Source organism: Simochromis diagramma, unplaced genomic scaffold, assembly GCF_900408965.1.
Source record: "Simochromis diagramma unplaced genomic scaffold, fSimDia1.1 OVJJ01000389.1, whole genome shotgun sequence".
NCBI classification, from domain to species: Eukaryota; Metazoa; Chordata; class Actinopteri; order Cichliformes; family Cichlidae; genus Simochromis; species Simochromis diagramma.
In genome coordinates this window covers 743,905-768,178 of record NW_024387227.1, presented here as the reverse complement: position 1 = coordinate 768,178, position 24,274 = coordinate 743,905, and the positions used below count along the sequence as shown (strand labels likewise).

Below are 24,274 nucleotides of genomic sequence, written 5' to 3'. Positions count from 1 at the left end.
CGTTGTTTTTGTTTCTCAAATTGTGTTTTGATGGCCTTGCTCGTTTTAATCACTCCGATCTCTGAGGCCGTTAAGTCAAATATGCTTCTCAGAGGGTGGAAAATTATACATATATGTATTTTAAATTGCTGTCTTCTAGATGCTTTTACTTTGTAATTGTTGGCTGCAAACAGCTTCCTCTAATTTTTGCAGGAAGGTTCTTATCCAAACTGGACAGGCTTACACAAGTTAAACACACACACATACAGCTATGAAGAGCAAAGAGCTGGAGGTGCTGGGTGGATGTAAACCCCCTCCACTTGCTCTACTCTGCTTTAAGATGCAAAACAGTCGGTTTTTACAGTTTTCCCCTCTGCTATGTTTGAAGCTTTCCTCACTTTACTGTCAGCGTGCGAGTTTATGTGTATGAGCGTGAGCTTTTTTGTGTTACAGTACAGGATCCCTGCGCCGATCAGAACGGAGGCTGTATGCACGAGTGTCGAGCTGATGGTGGCAAGGCCCACTGTGACTGTAAAGTTGGCTACACCCTTGCTGCTGATGGGAAAACTTGTGAAGGTAAACTGACCAGTAGTGAGTAAACTAGTAAATTGAGTGGCAAGTGAAACTAGTTTGCTAACAAATATTCATACATTCGCAAGGAAAATGTTCCCTGATGGTAAAATTGCTCCATCAACTGATGTTTTCAAGGTCGAGCATCATACATCATGTAGCTCTAAAAGTTTAAAAGAAAAGAAAAGAATTAGCTTTAAAGAACAACAGCCAATAAATGAGGAGCAGAAGAAGCAGAATTTGGATACCATCAGTGTTGGGCAACAATGACTTTAAAGTGTGCAAAAATAACTGGAATAATCTTTAAGCGCTGACGGAGATGGAATAATTCGCTCTGTTTTTTTCAATGCATTTTCCTCCAGATATTGATGAGTGTGAGACAGAAGAGGCCAACTGTGCTCACGGCTGCCATAACACTCTGGGCTCTTACGTCTGTGTTTGCAACGCTGCCTATGAGCTGGGATCTGATGGAAAGCAGTGTTACAGTCAGTTTAAATCCTCGTGCCTGCATATTGTTACACGAGTGGATTGCAGCACCTTTAATTTCTGTTTATAAAACATGTTGTGTTATTAACACACGTCGGTTATTTTATTGTGTACTGAAGGAATTGAGATGGAAATTGTGAACAGCTGTGAGAACAGCAACGGTGGATGTTCACATCACTGCCAGCATTCAACCAGCGGACCTGTGTGCACCTGTAACCATGGTTACACGCTAGATGAAGACCTTAAAACCTGCATTGGTAAGAGAGTGTGATGCACTCACATATACTTAACAATACTTAGTTGTTTACTAAATTAAGGGAGATAAACAATAATGTATTGAGCGCATATGAAATTATTAGTGTATGTTATAATTTATTCCTTTATTAGTAACTGGTTTATTTAAAAAAAAACAAACACCTGTTTTACCAACTTATCAGAATTTGCAAAGCAGCAAAGAAACTACAAAACTTTGGAGTTCCACTTTGGTGATTTTGACAGTTTCACAGTGACTCATTTTTGTTTGTCGCTCACAGTGTCTGTGTCTCTGTGCCGTCTGTTTTAGGGGTTCTGTCCTTCTTGTTTTTGGCAGACATTTTTTTGTGTTGTTATTAAATTAAAGTGCAAATATCAATTACACCACACCTTTCAAAAGTGGACTTTTTGGGCATCCATAAATGTCAATCCTTGAACTCATTTGTTAGTCCTTTAGTTTTAGTTTAATTATTAAAATGCCTAATGAATTTATTAGACAACTATCCGATGTAGGTTACCTTCTTTAAGTTAACAATATTTTTTTATGTTTCTAATAAATAAGAATACAATTTATAATTTTAAACATGATTTTGACAGATTTCTAAAATGTTTGTTTGTTTGGGGTTTTTTTATTCTAATGACAGGTGGCCTAAATTTGTTATTCCAACAGTTTTATTAAACTTATATATTTAATTTATTATTAAACATTTATCTATTAAGCTGTTGAGACCTAAACCAACAAATACTCATCTTCCTGTGTATTTTGAGCAGTAATGTTAAACTTTAAGTCTACTGGAGTAATCCTAGAAAATATACAAACTGCATGAAGGTCGTTGTTTAGCTTTAGTTTCTTTTTTTTTGGAGACACATTTTTAAATGACGTCAGTCAACATAACCGCATTGTGAATTGGCCTTTTTGTGATTTGTGGCAATGCTGTGAATTAAACTGAATTAAAACTAATCCAGTCAGCTTGCTGCACCAGAGAAAATGTGGAGAAGGTGTGTGATAACTGTAATTGCAGACAAGCGTAAATAGTCATTTTTGCATTTACTGGAGACGACGGCGCAGTCGGCGTAGAAGTTCACGTACAATAAAACTAGAAAACAAAAGAGAAAGCGAGGCACTTTATACAACTCGAAAATATATATTTTTTAGTCCTCTAATGAAAGAAAAATGTCCTTGTGGTCAGGAGGTGGAAGAGTATTTTTGGAAAACAGGTCTTTGCTCATACAAGCCAGAGTTTGCAAAGAAAAAGAGCAAATTTCAGTTCACTGTTATCATCGTTCGCTTGTAATTTTAACCTTAATTGGCTGTTAAACCCACACAGTTTAAATTACCTCATAAATTTTCCCTCATGGAGCAGGGAAGCATATCACTACAGTTGGATCATAATTTTTGTCTTGCTGCTTGTTGTGCTTGGCAGATGTTGACGAGTGTGGAGAGGAGATCTCCTGTTGTGAGCAGGACTGCACCAACTACCCCGGGGGTTATGAATGCTACTGCTCTGCAGGATACAGACTCAACTCAGACGGGTGTAGCTGCGATGGTAATGTTTTACCTTCAGTCCAAGCGTGGACGGCACTTACATTTACATGAGACGCAATGTTTAATCCTGCTGAATTTAAAAGGAAAGTTTCGGTTTGACACGCACAATGTTGCCTTTGTTTTAGTGAGCAAAAACAGTGGCCGCTGTAAGTTTTTCCTTCTGACTCATTTGATTCTGTGGTGCGTCTGTGTTGTTTAGATGTAGATGAGTGTCTGGCCGCTAACGGTGGTTGCGATCACACATGCCAGAACAGTGCCGGTTCCTTCCAGTGTTACTGCCGCCGGGGTTTCCGTTTGGATGAGGACCGGCATTCTTGCATCCGTGAGTATCAGCAATCATGTGTAAGAGCGTGGGCGAACGGGAATCGCACCAGAAACATTCCAGTGGAAAATCCTGGCAAACTGACACTTGTTGTGCAGTAAAGTCTAAGTCATTTAGACAAAAAGTTTAAAAAGAGGATATGAAGAATGGAAATGTCAAGCTAGGCTAGGACTAGTGTAATCTACAATGAGATGCAAGGAAATCCAACTTTATTTGGCATAGGTGTAGTATTTAAACAAACATTAATGAGCCAGCTTCAAATTTGATGTCAAAACTGGAAGAATCAGTGGGATACTGGTATTGCCAGAAAATTAGAGCGGCAGTAGCATTGTCCTATTTAGTGTTTAGTGTGAGAAAACCAAATCAAGCAAATCAAGCTCAGATGCTATCCTGGCAGATCAGCTGATCTCACTGCCAGCCCACATCAGCTGATGGCTCAGCTGATATGCCTTCTATGCATCCAACTGGCAAATCTCACATGGACTGCAGTGTTGCACTTCTACCAGTGATTTTCCAACCTACAAGAACCCAGCTCTTCCTTTTCATGCTGTTTGTGTGTCGAGGTGAACAGAGACAGAAATAACAGCGTTCCTTTGAACCACCATTGTGTTTTACAGACACATGGTATAGTAGCTGTACCAATGATAAGTAGCACCTTTTAAAGTAATAACATTATACTAATAGCATGATACTGACATCAGTGAAACTAACCAACCAATTTCCATGTGTTCCAGCTTTTCCTTTCCTTTTTTTAACATATCATTACATTCACTCCAAGTAAACGCTCAGATTGGCTAAAGCGCACTTGGAATTGTCAAAGGATTTATTTCCATATGCAGTAATGGATCCCTGTGGAGTTAACTATAAACAGAGACTATGTTTTGTAATCCTGTGGCCTGACAAACATGCTGAATGCATTTACTTTGTCATAAAAGATTTGCAAAGTTTTGCATCTGCATTGTGTACGTCCAAGTTCACCAGCAGCTGATTTTATTCCTCTCGAGCAATTCTGCACACCTTAACCTCTGGTCAGTTGAATATCAAATAGTCTGTAACATATGCTCACCGGCCACTTTGTTAGGCACACCTTTTAAAGTGATTGTTGAACAGGTTCTAGAGGATTTTCTGAAGTTTAAATAAGAATAAGTAACAAAGGTGATTTAAGTGACTTTGAATGTGACACAGACTGAGATTTTCCCACACAGGAGAAAATATCCTGTCTTTCTTGTGATGGTGATGTAGGGAATGCCAAAGGTCAGAGGGGAATGGCCAGACTGCTTTGAGCTGTTGGGAAGGCAACAGTAACTCAAATAACCACTTGCTATGACCAAGGTACACTGAAGAATATCTGTGAATGCACAACACGTTGAACTTTAAAGCATCAGAAGAACACCTTGGCTGCCATTCTTGTCAGCTAAGAACAGGAAACTGAGGCACAATACACTTGGACGACTGGATAAACTTGACGTGGTTTGATGAGTCTTGATTTCTGCTGCAACTTTCAGCTGGCAGAGTCCAACAACATGAAAGCACACTTTGGGTTCCTCAGTACCAAATGAGCATCTTTTAAATTCCACAGCCTACCTGAGTATTGTTGCTGACCGTGTCCATCCCTTTGTGACGACAGTGTAATCGTCTTCTGATAATTGTTTCGATAATGGATCATGCAAACAAGAATAGGACCATTTATTTCAAATAAAAACTGCACAGAGTAGCTTTAAAAAGCCATCAGTTCTTACAATGAATAATCTGCATCACTACTGCCCTCTTCTTTTGATTTACACAGCATACAATCGTGTCATCATGTACAATATTACTCAGTTGCCACATGAATAAAAATGAAAGATTCTTATAGTTATCTCTTTTTTTATACATACAATATATTTAAATGCAATGATATAAAACACATGATGTTGGTATATTTTGTATAATATATTTTTTTTTCTCACTGTAGCACTTGAAGATGCAGTCGAGGCCCTGTCCAGCGGAGGCTCTATTGAGCTGCCACTCATTCGCCCCCAGCTCACCTTGCTGCAGGACTACAGCCAACCCTTGGAGCGCTTTGACGACTATGAAGATGACGAAGGGGAGCTGAGGGCTGAGAGTAACCTAGCGGAAAAATTTGGTGAGTTTCATCTCAAACCGCTGTTGATTTATTATCATTAACAGTAAATCTGCATCTGATTATATGGCTCCTGTGAAGCTGTCTGACAGACTTACTCAGTGATGGCAGGAACACATCACACGATGGGGGCAAATTATTTTGCTTCATGCTTCCAGAATGTTCGTACATCCTAATTAACTACCACAATGCCAGGCACGTTGAGGGTTATATAGTCTGGCAGCTGCTCTGAGTCTGAAGCAGGAAGTCAGAGGTTTTTTATTAAAATGAGATTAAGCATAACTTGCACACTTAAAGTTGATTCTTGTGTTTTCAGTGTGCTTGGATGACACTTTCGGCAGCGACTGCAGTTTGACGTGCGACGACTGTTCTAATGGAGGAAAATGCAATCTGTGGAAAAATGGCTGCGATTGCCCCGACGGGTGGACGGGCATTATCTGCAATCAGAGTGAGGACTGAGCCCACAAACAAACACTGACCCTCCTTACACACACTGTCACGGGCCAGGCTGCACAGCCATGACAAAAAGCGAGATGCACACAAATGCTGCTTAAAACTGTTGTGTGTAGTTAATATGATCAATGGTGTAAATGAGTGCATGGGTGAGGAAATGGTGTATGCAAAAAAATCCAACCGCACACCAAAGAACCAACCAAGCTAAGAAGGGTATCTTACAGTAACTGAGCTTTGAGGGCTTTTATAGAGCACTGGCATGCTGGGCCCAGGTGTTGCCAGTGTCACTGATGGGAAACGAGCCACAGCAATCCTGCAATGTCTGCAGATGAGACGTGCCACACACAGGCCGAAAGGAAGGCAGGGTAGAGTGGGTCATCACAACAAAAACACCCATGGAAACCTGTCAACCTTGACTGTTTAAGCTGTAATGGATCCTTTTTTATCTTTCCTCCCCACAGCGTGCGCTGAGGGACATTTTGGCAAAAACTGCTCCTTCTCCTGCAAGTGTAAAAATGGTGCCAGCTGTGACCCCGTCAACGGAAACTGCCGCTGTCCTCCTGGTGTGAGTGGAGACTTGTGCCAGGATGGTGAGACGCTTCTCTTTGTGTCTTCACTTAATGCAGGTTTTCCTGCTAAGATAAAATCTAATTATTTTAAAGGCACACTAGATATCTTGCATTTACAGAGAAGTATTTTTTTGGTTCAGGTTGTCCTAAAGGCTTCTATGGGAAGCAGTGCAACAAGAAGTGTAATTGTGCCAATAATGGACGGTGCCACCGCACCTACGGAGCGTGCCTGTGTGATGCCGGACTCTACGGACGCTTCTGTCATCTCAGTGAGTCCCACCGCTTACACGTCAACAGCTTCTCATGCCGAGCTACAAATTACAAAAGGTCAGGCCTGCTGCTACTTTCACTGTGACTTAAGTATCCATGATTCCTTCATCTTCGCCTTCAGCGTGTCCCAAGTGGACTTTTGGACCCGGCTGTTCTGAAGAGTGTCAGTGTGACCAGCAGAACACTGTCGAGTGTCACCGCCGCTACGGCACCTGTGTCTGTAAAGCTGGTTACCATGGTAACACCTGCAAGGAAGGTGAGCACAGTCAGAAAGCACAAGTTGTGTTTGTGTCTTTATCTGTATTCTTGTTGTTTATTACAATTATACAAATACAAAACTCAGAAACTGCAACTTCCACTGGAAGGGCAAGAGCTATACCGAAACTTTGATGTTTTATTCTGTTAATATGGGAATTTAGTGCAATATGTTAATCTTTTTGAAGTCTTATAATGCTGTTTTTTAGTAAACAAGGAGAGTGCTTATGTCCCCCAATGACTTATATTTTGCTTGAAAGTTTGAAGATAATTCAGGGGAACCTAAAGCTTTTTCCTAATTTCTGTGACCTTAAGTTTTGACCTATGACCTTTGACCTTAAAGCAATACATACTAAAATAGTGTATTGTATCATCTTTACCCATACAATTGGAGCAGAATTGGCAGAAATCTTTTGCTTTTAAAAGCTGTAAAAAGTTGAGATTTTCAGATATATTCATGCAGTGTGTGATTTTTGAAAAAATGTATGGTGTCACTGTGACATTGTAGGATGTCGTATTGAAAAAATAAAAAGTGTGTTTTACAGCTTGCTCCATGCTCTTTAATATGACACATTACTCGGTGTGGTTTTCCTAAAAAAAAATTTCAAGGTCCACTTTGACCTTGGGCGCTAACAATGAAGGTCGAGATCAAATACCAACCTAGGTACTCGTGTCCCCCATGGAAGTTTGAAGATGATACATAAAAAAATTGTGGATGATATAAAGTTTCGACTGATTTTCACATTTGGTGTTATTTGTATCGAGCTGACACAAAGGAAATAGAAAAAATTGTATATAGTTGTAAGTCTTTGTTACTGCAATCCAGTATTTGTTTCAGTGACACTGTAATGCAAATGTCCTCTCAGGCTAAAATTGTCCACACTTGCAAAGTTCTGAAATATCTGATAATATAACATAAATAGTTCATTTTACATTAAGCCACATTGTCCATATATAAAGTGATTTGCTGATCAGGCCTCACTCTGCATCCAACTGTTGTCACTATAAAAGATGTTTAACACTCTGACTGAACAGGCAACCCTGTAATGTATTGATAATTCCCAGATTCCTCACCAACTTTTCACATTGTCTTTAGAATGCAAGCCAGGCACTTATGGAGCCGGCTGTGAGAGGAAGTGTGCCTGTCCGTCAGGAGTGTCGTGTCACCACGTGACCGGAGAGTGCCAACGAAAATGCCCTCCTGGTCTTCATGGGGAGAACTGCGATCAAGGTGGACGGCTTGATTTTTGCATGCTTTAGGCTTATTTGTGTTTGTTTTCATGGTCCTGTGTTGACACGAATCCTTCCTGCGTGTCCACTGTCAGCCTGTCCAGAGGGAAGATTTGGGCCCGGCTGTGTTCACTCTTGTAACTGCACCGGCGCACCATGTGACAAAGTGACGGGACAGTGTCAGTGTCCAGCAGGCACATCAGGACGCCACTGTGAAAACTGTGAGTGCTTACATTTTTTTATATAAATTAAAAAAACCTAAACAATTGACTTAAATTTTACATGATAAAAATCATGAAAATGTTCATGATGATCTTTGCAGTGTGTCCGGAGGGTTTCTGGGGTCTAGGCTGTGGAGAGATCTGCCCGGGGTGTGAGAATGGCGGCATATGTGATAAACACAACGGATCGTGTAACTGTCCTGCAGGATTCATGGGAAGACTCTGCCAAAATTGTGAGTAGCAGCATTTTAGGGAAAGTTTCCATAGCAACAGGCACTAAACAGTGAGCCAGATGAGAAGGACGACAGCACTGTGGAATATTAAAATGATGCAGTTTGGATGTGAAGTGAAGGAACATGGTAGAAGTCAGAAGGGTAATTTTCTACAAATTCATATGCTTGAAGCCATGTTTTCCCTGGAAGAAGAAATATAACTCCACTTCCACTAACCGCTGGCTCTTCAGTGTTCACTCACGGCTGAATGGCAGTGAAGAAATGTCATGGGAACTTGGTGCTTTTCTCATGTAGTTTGGTGCAGATGGCTGTGGTAGATCAGTCTTTTTTTCTTTCTTTCATGCAGTGTGCCCGAGTGGACGTTTTGGTCAAAAATGCCAGATGAAGTGCATCTGCGAGAACAACGCTCGCTGTGACCCTGCGAGTGGGCGGTGCACCTGTGCTCCTGGTTGGACTGGGCACAAATGCAGGAAAGGTATCATACTGAAGCACGGAAGCAATCGCTGCAGAGCTAAACAGAAGGAGACGTATATGTGGAAAAACCAAATACAAAAAACTGAGCTCATTTATATGATTGTGTTGCAGCTTGTGATGCGGGACACTGGGGGGCCGACTGTTCACAAAGCTGCGACTGCAGAAACGGAGACGGAAGCTGTGACGCTGTGACAGGCCAGTGCAACTGCGAAGCTGGTTTCACTGGAACTCATTGCCATCAGAGTATGTTATTATAGGTTTTTTTTTAAAGTGACTATACTTTAACTTTCTCACTATACTCACTATTTAAATAATGCTTCGAGTACATCCTCAGATTGGTGCCCACATTTCTCCAAGTTAACTTATTCTCACATGTGCAGCGATCATGCTTTGGTGCTTTCTGGAGGTAGCACAAAGTAACATTTTGAAATGCTCCTTGTATATTTTGTGCAATATGTCAGTGTGGTCTGTTACATCATATTTTGTAACTGTGCTGTATGTGATATTCCTTCAGAGTGCCCAGCAGGTCTGTTTGGTCTCGGGTGCCGCCATCGGTGTCAGTGTGAGAACAACGCATTGTGCGACCACGTGAGCGGAGCTTGTACCTGCCAGAGGGGATGGACGGGGACCTTCTGTGAAAAGCGTAAGAGGAGCTGCTTGATCGTGAAGCCAAATTCTCTTACTTAGCATGTATGTATGCCAGTAACAGAGAGTCTTTACATCTGTGTGTGCGTTCTAGCATGTCCTGGGGGTTTCTACGGTTTGGACTGCCAGGAAAAGTGTTTGTGTCAAAACGGTGCGACGTGTGATCATGTCAGCGGCGTTTGTTCCTGCCCCGCTGGTTGGATCGGCTCGTTCTGCAACCTGAGTGAGTAACAGGTGCACCACAGAGACTCGTTTAACTTAACAGATGCGGTCCAGTGTTGTAGGAAAAAAAAAGGTGAAATCAAAGACTCAGCTTGTTTGTATCGTTGTATCTGTTGGAGCTTCATATGAAGTGAGGACACCTTTCAGACGCTGAATCACAGTAGAACAAAAGCACGCTTGGTTTCAGAGTTATTTGGGAAAGCCCATCCCCGTCACACATGAGAAAGTACCAACCTGATGTTACCCATGCAGAAGCCGGTATTATTTACCAGATACTGGAATTTCCACTTTTGATCAGCAGGGTTCAACAGGAGGTAATGATATTGTTTGTCTCTCACGTGGCAGCGTGCCCAGCTGGTTTCTATGGGGAAGGATGTAACCGAAACTGTAGCTGCCGTAACGATGGCATCTGCCACCCGGCCAGTGGGCAGTGTGCATGCACGCCGGGCTGGACCGGACCCAACTGCACAAAAGGTGAGTTTATACATCAGAAAGAAGTGATCACCTGTACAACAGGTAAAGAACAGGTCACAAGATGTTTGTTTTTGGGTTGTTTTTCTCAGAGTGCCCTGCTGGGTTTTATGGAGCAGACTGTCAGCAGCGATGCTTGTGCCAGAATGGAGCCACTTGTAATAAGACCAGTGGAAAATGTGCATGCGCCAGCGGCTGGACAGGCACAGCCTGTGAACTGGGTAAGACTGAAGGATAGTGTGAGTAAGAGTCTCCACGTGTTACCACTAAAGCACTCTCACATGGATCAGGGAAAAAAAAACTGATTTATTGTAACTTGAGTCTTATTTTTGTACTTTTGGCTGTCGCTAATAGAAAAAGAAGAACACCATGCTGAAATCTAAAAAATGCTGACATAAATCAGTTCAGTTCATTTTATTTATATAGCACCAAAATTACAGCAACAGTCGCCTTAAGGTGCTTTATATTATTAAGGTAAAGACCCAACAATAATACAGAGAATACATAAAAAAACCCAGACAATCAGATGATACCCTATCAGTGAGCACCTGGCAACAGTGGGAAGGAAAAACTTCAATTAAATAGGAATAAATCTGCAACAGAAGCAGGCTCTGGGAGGGGCAGCCACCTGCTGCAACCAGCCAGGGATGAGTGGCGAGAGACGGGATAAAGACTGTGGAAGAGCCAAAGATTAATAATAACTATTAAATGCAGGGTGATGTATAAACACAGAGAGTGAAAAAGGTTTGTGAAGAGGAAATACTTACTGCACGATGTCCAGCAGCCTAGGCCTATTGAAGCGTTAGGGGATTCAGGGTCACCTGCTCCAGCTCTAACCACATGCTTTATCAAAAAGAAAGTTTTAAGCCAAACTCTGGAAGCTGGAAGCTGAAGGCTCTGCTTCCCATTCTACTTTTAAATATCCTAGGACCCACAAGTAAACCAGCAGTCTGAGAGGGAATCGTTCTGCTGAAGTATTACAGTACTGTAAGGTCTGATTATTCTTAAAATTAGATTCTGGATTTAACAGGGAGCTAATGAAGAGAAGTCAATATGGGAGAAATATGCTCTCTTTCTAGTCGCTGTCAGCGCTCTCGCTCCAGCACTTTAGATCAGCCTGAAGCCTTTTCGGGGAGCTTTTTGGAGCCCGATAATGATGAATTACAAGTCCAATCTAGATGTAATAAATCATGAACTAGTTGTAAACCCAGTGAGGTTAAGCCTGTTTATCTGAACAATTTCATTTGAAGCTAAAATTGAAAAATGAGCATGTTTGAAATGTTATAAATAATCCGTCACCGTGCAGGAAAACCGCTCACAGGTGTGACTGTCCTTTGTTTTAGTCTACGTGGCCATCTTCTTGCTTGTGTTTCTCATTGTTACCATATTTCCAGATTGGAGCAATTTTCTTTTTGGATATTCGTTATTTGTGCTGATAAGAATGACGTGCAGAGATATACAAAACACACAAACCCCCTAAAAGATTGACTACCAATTTACCAACATCAGGATCTCATACAGATCTGGATGTATATATATTCACACCTCTGTTTTTAATTCCAGCTAAAGCAGAAGATCAGCCCGTGAACTAGTATCCTTGTGAGACTGTACTTCTCTATAGCGGTTATGTGATCATTTGACATACCTGTATAGATTCTTATGTGGTAATTCAGCCTCATCTAGTTCCAAACCACCCCGTGAAGCCACAGAGACGTCTGATTTTTGTGAAGCTGCAGTGTTGATGGTTAGTCACGACAGAAACGCAGAAGAATAAAATCACCTGAACCTTGAAGTAAACATTTAAAACAGTGGCCTGTGGTTGTTTTACTTTGCTCAGGAAATGCATGAGACTGGGTTCAATTTGCTGCCTTAGCTCATTTGTTTTTGCCTGAAGTCTGGGTATTTGCTGGCAGCGAGTGCATTTCTGCACCACAGACCGTGCTCCTCTGCAAAAGTCTCTGTCGACCTGGCGATGACATTCCAGCTCCTTCTCCCTCTGAGCTCCACATCACACACTATCCTCCCTCTGTGCCTGTTACAACCTTTCCCCATCAGGCTGTGCCAGGCCCAGCCCCCTCTTTGTGCTCAGGAAACCTCTAATCCTGTCGCTGGAATGTCTTTCCCCTCCAAACTCTGTGGCCACTACCTGTGATTGCCAACTTCATACTCAGTCCAATTATAAACTGTTGGGGGGAAAAAACGAAGCCATTTTTGAACTCCTCAGCAGAAATGTGACAGAGCAACTTCCCCTTTTGTGCGCTGTTGAAATCAAGATGTCTCTGTTCTTTCTCTTCCTCTGTCTCACTTGTGTTTCTTGCTGTGTTTACACAGAATGCGTGGCCGGCCGATTCGGGGCGGACTGCCAGCAGTGGTGTGAATGTGAGAACGGCGGCCAGTGTGACAGACGGACCGGACGGTGCAGCTGCAGCGCTGGCTGGATTGGAGAGCGCTGTGAGAAAGGTGAGACCGCGAGTGAAAAACAAACTCATCTACAGAAATTTTGACGTCATGGGGAAGTGCTGCACTGTGGAAACTCTACCACTGTGATTGCGGTTCTGAGGGGTTTTGTTAATTATAGCCTCTCATTTGCACATTTTTCTGCTCAGCGTGTGATGCTGGACTGTTTGGCGTCAGCTGCCGGGAGCGATGCCAGTGTCTCCACGGAGCTTCATGCCACCATGTCACCGGAGAGTGCCAGTGTCCACCAGGGTGGAGAGGGAAGCTCTGTGATAAAGGTAAGAGCCCACAGTTAAGGAAAATCTCGTGCTCTTGCAACCTCTAGTGGGCAAAACTTGCACTGTTTCAATAATTAACTCTATATTTTAAATTTTTTGCATTCAACGGCAGAATAAGGCAAAACGAAACGATTTTGATTGAGCTCCTTGACCTATTTTCGCATTTTTTATGCAAGTTTTCATTTTTTTCTGAGCTGTACTTGTGCATGTTTATCCCTTTAATTCATTTCTTATTAAATATAAGGCACACAGGTTTTATTCCAGTCCATTTATCATGGCCATGTCCACCTACTGTATGTTACTTCTAATTGCACGTGTGGCCTATAAGAGTGAACACTCCTATGTGACTCCTTTTCTCTTTTTTTAACTGTTTTAATTCCCATGAAGAGTTAAAACTGGGACATGCAGAACTAAATGTCTCATTCTCTTTTCCTTCCACATCCTTCAGCATGTTTGCCGGGTACATTTGGAAAGGGCTGCATGCAGCGCTGCAGCTGTGCACAGGGCACATCCTGCCACCACATCTCTGGAGAGTGCGGCTGTCCTCCCGGATTCACTGGCAACGGCTGCGAACAGAGTGAGCTCCCCAGGACTAACTTTTTCTGACAAATTACATTCAATGCCACAGTCCTTCCTAAGAATTATAAACACTGCAAAATTAAAGAGACATTTCTGGTGCCTCAGAAAGTAAAAATGTCTTTAAGCATACTGTTTATTAATTATTATAATGAACCTTTCCTTTTTATCAGCTTGTCTGCCTGGAACCTTTGGGCAGAACTGTAACCAGGTCTGTCAGTGCTCTGAGACAAATCAGCTCTGCCACCCGGTGTCTGGATCATGTTACTGCGCTCCAGGTTACCACGGCCCCAAATGTGCTCAAAGTATGCATAAACAGCATATTCATACATAAACACTAAACCAAGGGAGCATAATAAAACATTTCTACCCCTTTTATTATTCATTTTTAGTCTGCGGAGAGGGTCGTTATGGTCCAAACTGTGAGAGAGAGTGTCAGTGCGAGAATGGAGGGAAGTGCATTACTTCCACTGGAGCCTGTGAATGTCCAGCAGGATTTATAGGACCGCGCTGCAACATCAGTGAGTCCGAGTCAAACTTTGATGATGACGTTAATTAAATAAATAAGTGTTACGGTGTGGAGTGAAAAGGGTGTGATGCATCCTTGTGGTCACAGCGTGTCCGGCTGGGCGCTACGGTGTCAACTGTGCCCGGGTGGCATTGTGTGGAGAGGGAGCCCAGAATGACCCGGTCACCGGTCGATGTGTGTGTGCCCCTGGACGCAGAGGAGAGGACTGTGGAAATGGTGAGCTTTCATTATTGCTGATACATTTGTGTTGTATGGCCTGTGAGCTAGATCTCTGGAAACAGGCCCTCTGTTGATTTCAAACTCTTCTTTTATGTTTCCATTCATGTAATAAGGGCTGTGTAAGTATTATATCATATATCCAGCTGTAAATAGTATTAGGACAATAGAGGTACAACAAGACGGTGGATAAGTTGTCTATATAGAAAAGGCACCCTAGAAAGGCTGAGTCACTCTGAAAGACTATTTGGGTGAAAATTAATATATTTCATCATCTACAGTACATCATTTAATGAATAGAACACTTGAAGTCTGTAAATAAAAGACAAGGCTGAAAACTAATACTTTATTTCAGCAACACACTGACGAACTCCATTCTTCACTTATTACAGGAGCATGAATCCACAGTAAGAGACTGGGTGCTAACCTGGCCCTCCCACAGTCCACACCATTGAAAACATTATGAAAATACAACAGGAGGCTCCAGATTACTGTTTACCTGTAATCCTTTATAATGAGCAAGAATAGAAGACTGTGCTTTCAGAGCTACAGCATGTTATGACTCTTGCCTGGATATTTTCTTAAGTTTAATTGGAGTGTGTGTTTGCCTCAGGCTGCCCTGCGGGCTGGTTTGGGGCAGAATGTGCTCAACGCTGTAACTGCAGTAATGGAGGAGTGTGCGACTCTGTGACCGGCAATTGTACCTGTGGTCTGGGCTGGACTGGTGCACACTGCAACAAAGGTGATCACCTACTCTTTTAAAAAAAAAAAAACATCAAAATATTGCATTTATTACATCTGTCCATTACCACATATTTGATCTGTCATGTCCTCTGTTTTATTCTTCCTGTCCCAGAATGTCCCGCGGGAAGATTTGGTGCCAACTGCCAGCTGAAATGTAGCTGTCAAAATAATGGCACTTGTGACAGAGTGACGGGGACGTGTCAGTGCGGTCCAGGCTACTATGGGCATCTATGTGAACATGGTGAGAACTGAACACGCACACAAACACAAAGAATGACCTCCGTTGTTGTCCAAAAACATATCAGTAAGTCATGTAGTTGCACAACATCCTGCTCTGTTAATGCTTTTTGTATATGTTGTATTTTTTTATTTTTAATATTTTCTGTTCACGGTTGCTGAAGTTTTGAATGAAGTCAAGGCTGTGTGAGAGATTGCAGTACATGTAGTGAAGAAGAATGTACACATGAAGCACCTCAGTAGTATTTAAGGTCCTGATGGGATCATTCATGCCGATGCACAGATGTCACAGTAGAAGAAGTCTTTATAAAAACCTGAAATTTAACTTGTATTTATCTGAACACACTGAACATCAAAAGGCTTCGAAGAATATTTCGATCAAATCAGCTCCACTTTAACGGTGTCAGATTTGAGCCTTTAAGTTTACAGTCATTTATTAATTAATGCACAGGATTTAAACTTTAAAGGTCGACTTTTATTCTCCTCCCATGAATCCCCCTCCCCCCCAAACTCGTTAGCCTGCCCCCCTGGTTTCCACGGCCCGCTGTGTCGGATGCAGTGTGACTGTATGAACGGCGCCTCCTGTCACCCGGTGTCGGGTCAGTGTATCTGTTCTCCAGGATTTCACGGAGCGCGCTGTCACAGAGGTCGGTCCAATCTGTTCTCCCAGATGAAATCAAAGAATAACTGGCGTGTTTTTGCCTATTTTATTCTCATGTTTCCAATCATTCACTCAGCGTGCGAACGGGGTCGCTACGGTCAGGGCTGCGTCCACATCTGTGACTGTGAAGACGACGCTCAATGTGATCCTGCGTCAGGAAGGTGCCTCTGCTCCTCGGGGAAGACTGGACCCAGATGTGACATTGGTAATCTCTCACGCATTTTTGAGAATACACAGCCATCAAACGCGTACTGCATTTCATCAGTGACATCACTTTCAGCTGATGTGCCTTCATTACTCATTAGCGATGATGAGTTATGCAACAGAGACATAAGTGAGATTTATGCACTGCTGCTATGATGAATGCACTGCATTTACTTCAGCATACATGTGATGATGGCAGTCACATACACAATCAGCTTGTTCCTTTAATATGGATGGAAGAGACGAGTATTTCAGAGAAATAAATGGAAGAATTTGTTTAGGTGACGGTTAAGATGAAAGGCTACAAAAGCAATTATGATATAGAAATTGGAGAATGTAGTAAAAACACCCCAAAGCTACACGTGTATGCTGGGCTGGTGGAAGGAGTGAAACTCTTGCATTGGCCAACTCTCCAGCTTAGACCCTAACCCAAACTGATTTGGTTTAAGACTTGAAGAGAGCGAGTGTGACTCACTGCAGCGGCTAGCCTGAACTAGCTTGCAGGCGTCACATACACACACAGCTTTCTTACCAGTAAAAGTATTATTGTATAAATGCACGTAAAGAGTTGGTAAAATAGACTTTTAGTAAATACTTTAATGCCTAAAAATGGCTCCTGTCATATATAGTGCCCAGCTACATTTAGAAACAGAAAACCAATATTACAATATGAAAAGACAAAATCAGAGACATTATTCATAATTAAATTCAATTACCATATGTACCAAAATTGCAAAATATTTGGAGATATAGTGGGCATTCCTTGTGTTGCACTGAATATTTTTGGATATTAGTGTTAAAAAGTGTTTGTTTTATATTATTTGAGAACAAGATTTGACATTTTTATATTTTGACCTCAAGTGAAAACATATGAAGCAAAAATATGTTTCCCTCCACTGTCAGCATGTAATATATGCTGATCAGGCATAACACTGAGTGGTTGGGATGTGTTGGGAGCCAGTGAACATTTTGTTCTGAAAGCTGTTTTAGAAGCAGGAAAGATGGAGGCATAAGGATTGGTGTGAGTTTGACAGGAGCCACATTGTGACGGCTTGATGAGTGACTCAGAGCATCTCTTAAAACTGCAACTCCTGTGAGGTGTGCATGGTCTGCGGTGGTCAGTATCTATCTAACATAGTCCAGGGAGAAGTGAACCAGCAACGGGTCATAACGTTGTGCTGGGTCGGTGTACAAGCCTATTAAACTCGTAGGGTTTTAAGGGAATTTTGAATCCTTAATGTAACCAATACAAAAAGGATGATGTGAAGTCAGCAGTACTTCTGTTTGAAGTACTTTTCTATGTTTAAGAGCTTTGGCTAACATTCACACACTCATGCTTCCTGGATGCATCTGGGAAAACTAGCCCAAGGATATGTCTACATGCAAACCAGGGAAACTGGGGATCAAACCACTGACCCTTCAACCAGTAGGCATCCCACTTTACCTCCTGAGCCACAGCTGCCCCGTAAACAATACTTGCGCTCGATATTTGAGTAAATGTAATGTGCCCTCGCCATTTTGTAGCTTTATTAAACTGCTTGGATTTTGCTTTTCACCGTTTACTGTCAGACTGCAGAGAGAATCGTTACGGGCCTGACTGCTCAGAGACCTGCGAGTGCGAGAACAGGGCGCAGTGCGACCGTCGCAACGGCCGCTGCGACTGCCTGCACAGCTGGATTGGACCGTCCTGTCAGGAAGGTACAGCAGTGACTAACACACACTCACACACACCCTGCTGTTTTAACACTTACGTCATGAAAATATCCACACGGAGGGCAGGTGAAGGCCTCCGCTCGCCCTCGAGTGAGAACAGAAGTGACAGATCTGCTGACCTGGTGAAATGGGAGTAAGTAACCAAGTGTAAGTGCTGACAGTGTTTAGTTATTGTCTGTGAGGGGCAGAGCTGCAGAGGCTGCACTTTCCACTTTTTGGGGGTTGTTATTCTGATCAAATGTGAATGCTGTGCGTTTGCTGAGCTGGATTTCTCAGCTCGTTGTGTCCGTCGCCTCAGGTGGACCTCCGCGCCTCACCTATGGGAGCAGCTCAAGACAATCACGGCACGACAACTCATTATAGCAGCTCCAACCAGCATGAAATCTCAACTGGGACCGGAGTTTTAAACTGAAGTGACTCCAGTGAGTGAAAGCTCATGACAGGGAACTGTAGCAGCTGGGAGATTCATGGAAACGGACGCTCTGATGAGAACTGCAGTTCCATGTTTGCACCCGTCTGGATTATTTTTTTTTTGTGCCAAAGTGTCCTTTGAACTGTTGGGGTTAAACTGTCACTTGCAGGTTGTGATTTCCAAACATAACCCGTCTCACCTTCAGGATAAGCATTTCTTCTTCCAGAGTGCAGCGCGAGGAAGTCGCAGTCAGGTTTGCTGCACTTTCAGTCCATTGTGTTTTATATGTTTGCCCTCAAAATACAGCGGAAGGTACTGTATAAGAAAAATACTCTACTTTTGTAAAGATGTTGGTGATATTACTGAATATGATGCAGTTCTGTCATTTTCTATGAAGTTGTTTTCAGTCTATACAACATGAAGTATGACCCTTGGGTAAATGGTGCTATGATGCTTTACTGTACGGTGCAACAGATTATATTGATCCTCACAAGCTTTATGCTATATGACAGTAAAGCACACTCCTGATGACTACACATGCTGTAATGACAGTTTTTAAAAGTTCAATGTAAACCACTTCAGATCATTTGCACCTCCTTCAGGATTTTTATTTTTTGTATAAATTGCCTCATATTTATATTTCATAAATAAGTCATAAATGCATCTTTTGTTTTCTACTGGATAGAAGAGGCTTGGACGCTCTAACAAATCCAAACATTATGAATAAAGATGCCAAAATAAAAACAGACACAAGTTGGTTTTTAACCATTCTTATTTTTATCATTAATTCATTTTCATTGAAGATCATAAGCTGTACATCCTGTCTAAATCTCAGATTCAAGCACAGTGCAGATAGCAACGCCTGCAAAATGAAATCAAAATGAAAAAAGGCAAAGGTGATCACAACCAGAAATATATACAAAGGTCAGAGTATGTACAGGAGATACCAGGCTCTCAATACGTCGTCTTCAGGGTGAATTCCACACACTGTTGCATTTGAGCATCATAATGCACACACAACACAAAGATTGCTTCTTTTTGTCAGTCTTCAAATCAATACAATACAGATAGGAAAAATGCAGCATGATGACAAAAATAAAAACAGTTCTCTTAATTCTCTCTACTGCATTAAAGGCTAGAACATAAAAATATATTCTCTGTATAACCTAGAACCTTCTGTAAAATAAGCTCTATTCATCTGTGGGTCTGTTTCATTTGTGAACTAGTCATTAACATGTTAGAACAGCAAATATGATTAAACTAGGACCTCTTAAAGCATTATTTTCTCCTACATGGGTGAGGGCACCAGACAAATACACACAAGCTTCAAAAGCTTCAGTTATTTCTACGTTGTGCGCGTGAAGCTCGTTACGACACAGCATCTGTGTTGAGCGGGTCGGCACGCTGGGACACAACTGATGGTCAAACTAAATGCACAGCGATAACGTTCAAAGGGAAAGTCTGACATCTTTAGGGGGGGAAATATGCCACGTCGGCATATTTGCTGCTAAATATGACGTCGCCTTAGAGCACAGAGACTGGAAACAGCCAAACTGCTTTTCTCATCATCAATAATACATTTAGAAAAGAAATGATTCCTGAAAGTAAGCGCGTCACGCCTTGCCACTGCAGCCTTAAATTATTTGTTACGTGTATGGAGAAACGACACGGTCCTCGCTGCCACGGGAGCGCCGAGCCGTCCTCGACTCAGGTAACGATACCGTCACTTCACCTGTCTCCCCTTTCCTCTGCTCCCCTCCATGTGTCCGTTTATCCAGCAGAGCAGAGATGCACCCACACAGATGGTGAAACGGAGAGCACAGGATGAAAGTGCACACACAGCACGGACTTGACTGCACACTCAAACACCCGATTATGTGTTAAATAAACCAGGTTCCCAACTGAGAGTCTGACAAGTTATCCTTACAATATCTCAATCAGACAGTCCTTGGTGAACACAGTACGAACATATGAACGAGGCTAAAACCCTCTGACTACCCTTATCTGTAAAGCTTAATAATGAATGGCTAATATGTTCTGTACAGAAGAGAAAATGAGTTTCTTCTGGTTTCCAGTCTGTGTGTTGAGCTAATATGAGTTCAGTATCAGACCTTTTGTAATTTTGGGTGAGAAAAAGCACATTTCCCAAAATGTCAGACTCAACCTTTAAATCTCAGACTTCTTCTCCACTCCCTGCAGATGGAAATATTAAGACACAGAAACTCCACAGACTAATGAACAAAATGTTCTTTTCTTTTTTTTTTTCTTTTTTTTAATTCTGAGAAAACAGCATCAGCTTGTGCCTGTTATTATTTACTCAGACTTACAAGAGACACGGCAAATCAGCCGTATTCACGGATCAACTAATACAACAGCACGGGATTAGTTCAGTTGTCCCCCAATCCCTCACAACCCTCACTCACTCACACACACAGATCAACAGCAGATCTTGAATCACTTTGCTGTTGTTTAGGAGTAATACTCAAGCAAAACCTCATCCACACAAACCCCACACAGTGATGTTTATCCCCTCCACTCTAGCTGAGCAGCTTCACCTCATTCATTATCATTCACACTTATATAAGTTATGTTAATTTGCACTTGTTTTTTCCTTCTAAGAATCAACAGTTTATCAACTGTTAGTAAAGACTTGTTATCTACACGTGTTAGTAAGCTTGAAAAGCATCACCTTGTTTGTCCCATAGGTACTGTAGGCTGGGTGAAGAGGGTCCATGCTTAGAAGATGTAACATGCTTTCCACTTGTGCTTTAATCACAGTAAGAGAGCACCCAAAGGACAACAAATGATACAGGGCGTTGTCAAAATGTTTGCAATAATACTTCTGACGTGTCTCGGGGCGTCTGCCGCCTGAAACAAACCTTACCGATCCTAAAGCACTTAGTTGTACTACGCATTCTGTATATGAAGGACATACTTGTTAACTAGTGTAACAGCTCGGTCAAGTAAAGATATATTATGGAGTAAAGTCCATACCATAGATAGATTACAAGCTGGACAGCACATGCGTCAAGATGATTTCTATAATCTTGTAATAGTGAAACGTTGGGTTGTTTTCTCAAAGAAAGAAAGAAAAGAAGAAGAAGAAGAAGATCTTTGGCTCAAGCCACACTAAAGTGTCCACACATGAGAGAAAAACAGATGACTAAATACAACCTCCTGACTTTGTGCACGCCAACACACGACTGAAACTGCCTGCTCCGTTCCCTGAGCTGCTGCCACTCACCGATTAACCAGACACACGACTCCTTCCCCCCCAGTCAGGGAGCAACAAACACCACTTCCACCACTCAGCGGTCCAGTTTATACCGGGGACACATGACCAGCGCAGAGAGGCAGCTGTCGAGCTGCTCGTCTACAAGCCCAAAGCACAGTTTGATGCAACTCTAAATAAGGCAAAATACTTGAACTGAATTTGATTGAGGAGAAGTTTCCATGGGATGTTGAGCCAACACTGATATGAACGTTCCCTGCACACCAAAATCCTCAGCCTGAAAAAAAGCGAGAAAAGCGGCCGGGAAGCACAGTGAAGCAGGCCGCTGCGTTTGATATAACACGACTGCAGTTCCTGCTGTTAGGGAGGAATAAACTGCTCATCTCTTCAGTGGCACGCAAGTTGCCCAGACACATCAGCCTGGCTCCTAAGCTCCATCATGGCGGGTGGTTCACTGTAAGGACGGAAGCCCTGATGACTTCAGAACGTCAGAGCCACGCTTACACAGGAGGAGCATCGGAGCATTAGGCTGGACAAACGCACTGCCAGTGAAGAAACAGAGGATGAAGAGAGGGAATTATGAAGAGGCGATGTGATTCTATAGTGCAATGGCTGTGAGATAAGACTGTTGTAATACCCATCCTCTCTCCTCTTTGAAACTGCCTTCCAACACCTTTACTGACTGTACTAAAGTGCTGATTGAAGCCCGTGAGGAGGCTCTGGTAATGTCGACAGCACTTTCAGAGAAATCTTGACGGATTTGGACAGTACACAGGTGTTTGTAAACAGAACGTCCAAACAACGAATGCATGGCTATGGTACATGTGCAACAATAGTTCTCGTGTATTCATACAGCATGAATTTCATCTTCCTTTTTAGTTGTATTCGGTATTAAAAAGAGAGAAAAAAAAAATAGAAAGGAAAAAAAAAAAAAAATCTGGCTGCCAAGCAAGCGTGTGCTTATTTTATTTTTTTAATAAATGTATTTTTCTCTATAGTTTTAAAATACGTTCAGCTGAATTGAATGTATAACTAATTTAAATATGAGCGCATATCTCTAACCTCTCTTTTTCCATGTTTGTGTCTTTCTTTGTCAATCCTGTCATTTCCAGTGGAGGTGACTGTATTTTTTCCCCCTTTTCTTATCTTATCCCTGTAACTCTAAATGAGGTGCCCTGCGTGGCCTTGGTGTGGCCAGACTCATGCGCCAGGGTCTCACTCAGTAAAAGCTCAAGCAAACAGAGGATCAGGCAAAGGTGGGGCACTGCGGCTGCAGGCCGGGTGCAGCCCTGCCGGGCGGGGCTGTGCCACGCGTTAGGAGCGGTAGTCCTTTTTACTGTACGGCTTGTTCCCCAGGATGCTGTCCACCTCGTGTGTGATGGATGACGACAACTTTGGAAGAACCTACGACACGACAGAAAGACAAGAGGTGAACGCACTGCAGTCGCCATGGTGTTTTGCAGTTTCACATCGCTACCTATAGAGAGTGTTGAAAGGATTTTTACAAACAATCTCAACGTTGCAATCTCCAGTCCAGCTCAAAATCCAAAAACGGAAGTGGCATGTGTTTATTTTTTACTTTATTTCTTTGTTGTTTTATATATTAGCTTTATGCACAAGTTTTTATCTTTATAGAAACAGCGATATGTAAAAAGGCTTCAGTTCTAATAAATTCCAGAAACGTTGGGATGCTGGTAAAACAGACATTTTAGTATTTCATGAAAAATATTAACTCATTTTGGAGAAGACTTTGAAGAAACAGCAGGTAGTTTTATTGGTAACAGGTCAGGTCTAACGTGACCCTGTATAAACAGAGCAGCCTCTTAGAGAGGCAGAGTTTCAGCAGTCTGAACAAAACTGTGGAACAAGTTCAAAATAAAGTTCTTTAATGTAAAATTGTGAAACCTTTGAATAAGAATATGGAGAAATCTCTGTGCGCAGAGGACAAGGCTAAAAATCAGAACTGACTGCCCATGATCTTCAGGTCCTCGGGCAGCACTGCACTAAAATCAGGCATTCTGTCATGGAAATCACTGGATGGACTTCCAGAAATCCCTGTCTGTGAACAGAGTTCATCATGCCATCCATAAATGCAGCTTAAAGCTCTATCATGCAAAGAACAAGCTATATGTGAACATGAAACAGGAATACTGGCGTCTTTTCTGGCGCAAAGCTCGACCTGTCTGCAGACAGGCCCAACTTTCCACCAACTGAAAACATTTGACACATTATGAAATATGTTCTTTAGGTTCTATTGTGAATAAAATGTTTTATATTTGAGATTTGCAAACCATTGCATTGTGTTTTTATTTATATTTTACACAGCATCTCAACTATTTTTGGAACTGGGGTAGAACTTTGTAAATAGACACTACATAAAGTATTTATAGTAAAGTAGTGCATCACTGAGCAGAGCAGAAATATGAAAACAGGAGGAATATATTGTTCCTTTTAAACTTGATAACTGAGGAAGCTTGACTCAAAGAATAATTATTTTCAACAAAAAGGCTGTATAAATAAAGATTTATGAAAATACATCACTAAAAAGAAAAATTTGTTAAGATATTTTGCCCTATTTGATAAAAATACAGATCGTTTTACTCTGAATTTCAAAGTGAGGAGTAAAAATCTTCTATTTAACTGGAAAACAAGCAAAATAAAAAAAGAGATTAGATGGTCGTAAAAATTAAACAGA

At 41.9% G+C, this 24,274-nt stretch overlaps 2 protein-coding genes across 8 annotated transcripts in view; one reads left to right on the top strand and one right to left on the bottom strand.

The window, feature by feature from the left end:
* megf6b (multiple EGF-like-domains 6b) overlaps positions 1-20,629 on the top strand; it is a 59,344-nt gene extending 38,715 nt beyond the window's left edge. For 2 of the 3 annotated variants that reach the window (XM_040052279.1, XM_040052281.1), the window contains 30 exons: positions 433-555; positions 912-1,034; positions 1,155-1,292; positions 2,712-2,834; positions 3,033-3,155; positions 5,110-5,280; positions 5,594-5,725; positions 6,192-6,320; positions 6,440-6,568; positions 6,691-6,825; positions 7,921-8,055; positions 8,150-8,275; positions 8,377-8,508; positions 8,855-8,983; positions 9,094-9,225; positions 9,497-9,625; positions 9,722-9,850; positions 10,195-10,323; positions 10,413-10,541; positions 12,652-12,780; positions 12,927-13,055; positions 13,504-13,632; positions 13,805-13,936; positions 14,024-14,152; positions 14,248-14,376; positions 14,990-15,118; positions 15,233-15,361; positions 15,876-16,004; positions 16,095-16,223; positions 17,792-20,629. In XM_040052279.1, the coding sequence (XP_039908213.1) occupies positions 433-555; positions 912-1,034; positions 1,155-1,292; positions 2,712-2,834; positions 3,033-3,155; positions 5,110-5,280; positions 5,594-5,725; positions 6,192-6,320; positions 6,440-6,568; positions 6,691-6,825; positions 7,921-8,055; positions 8,150-8,275; positions 8,377-8,508; positions 8,855-8,983; positions 9,094-9,225; positions 9,497-9,625; positions 9,722-9,850; positions 10,195-10,323; positions 10,413-10,541; positions 12,652-12,780; positions 12,927-13,055; positions 13,504-13,632; positions 13,805-13,936; positions 14,024-14,152; positions 14,248-14,376; positions 14,990-15,118; positions 15,233-15,361; positions 15,876-16,004; positions 16,095-16,223; positions 17,792-18,072 (4,070 nt within the window). In that variant the 3' untranslated portion in view covers positions 18,073-20,629. The remainder of the gene's footprint in view (positions 1-432; positions 556-911; positions 1,035-1,154; positions 1,293-2,711; positions 2,835-3,032; positions 3,156-5,109; positions 5,281-5,593; positions 5,726-6,191; positions 6,321-6,439; positions 6,569-6,690; positions 6,826-7,920; positions 8,056-8,149; positions 8,276-8,376; positions 8,509-8,854; positions 8,984-9,093; positions 9,226-9,496; positions 9,626-9,721; positions 9,851-10,194; positions 10,324-10,412; positions 10,542-12,651; positions 12,781-12,926; positions 13,056-13,503; positions 13,633-13,804; positions 13,937-14,023; positions 14,153-14,247; positions 14,377-14,989; positions 15,119-15,232; positions 15,362-15,875; positions 16,005-16,094; positions 16,224-17,791) is intronic. The other variant, XM_040052280.1, reaches the window with a different exon arrangement.
* Positions 20,608-24,274, bottom strand: part of kcnab2a (potassium voltage-gated channel, shaker-related subfamily, beta member 2 a) — a 93,237-nt gene continuing 89,570 nt past the window's right edge. For all 5 annotated transcript variants that reach the window (XM_040052285.1, XM_040052284.1, XM_040052286.1 and 2 more), the window contains one exon: positions 20,608-22,983. In XM_040052285.1, the coding sequence (XP_039908219.1) occupies positions 22,894-22,983 (90 nt within the window). In that variant the 3' untranslated portion in view covers positions 20,608-22,893. The remainder of the gene's footprint in view (positions 22,984-24,274) is intronic.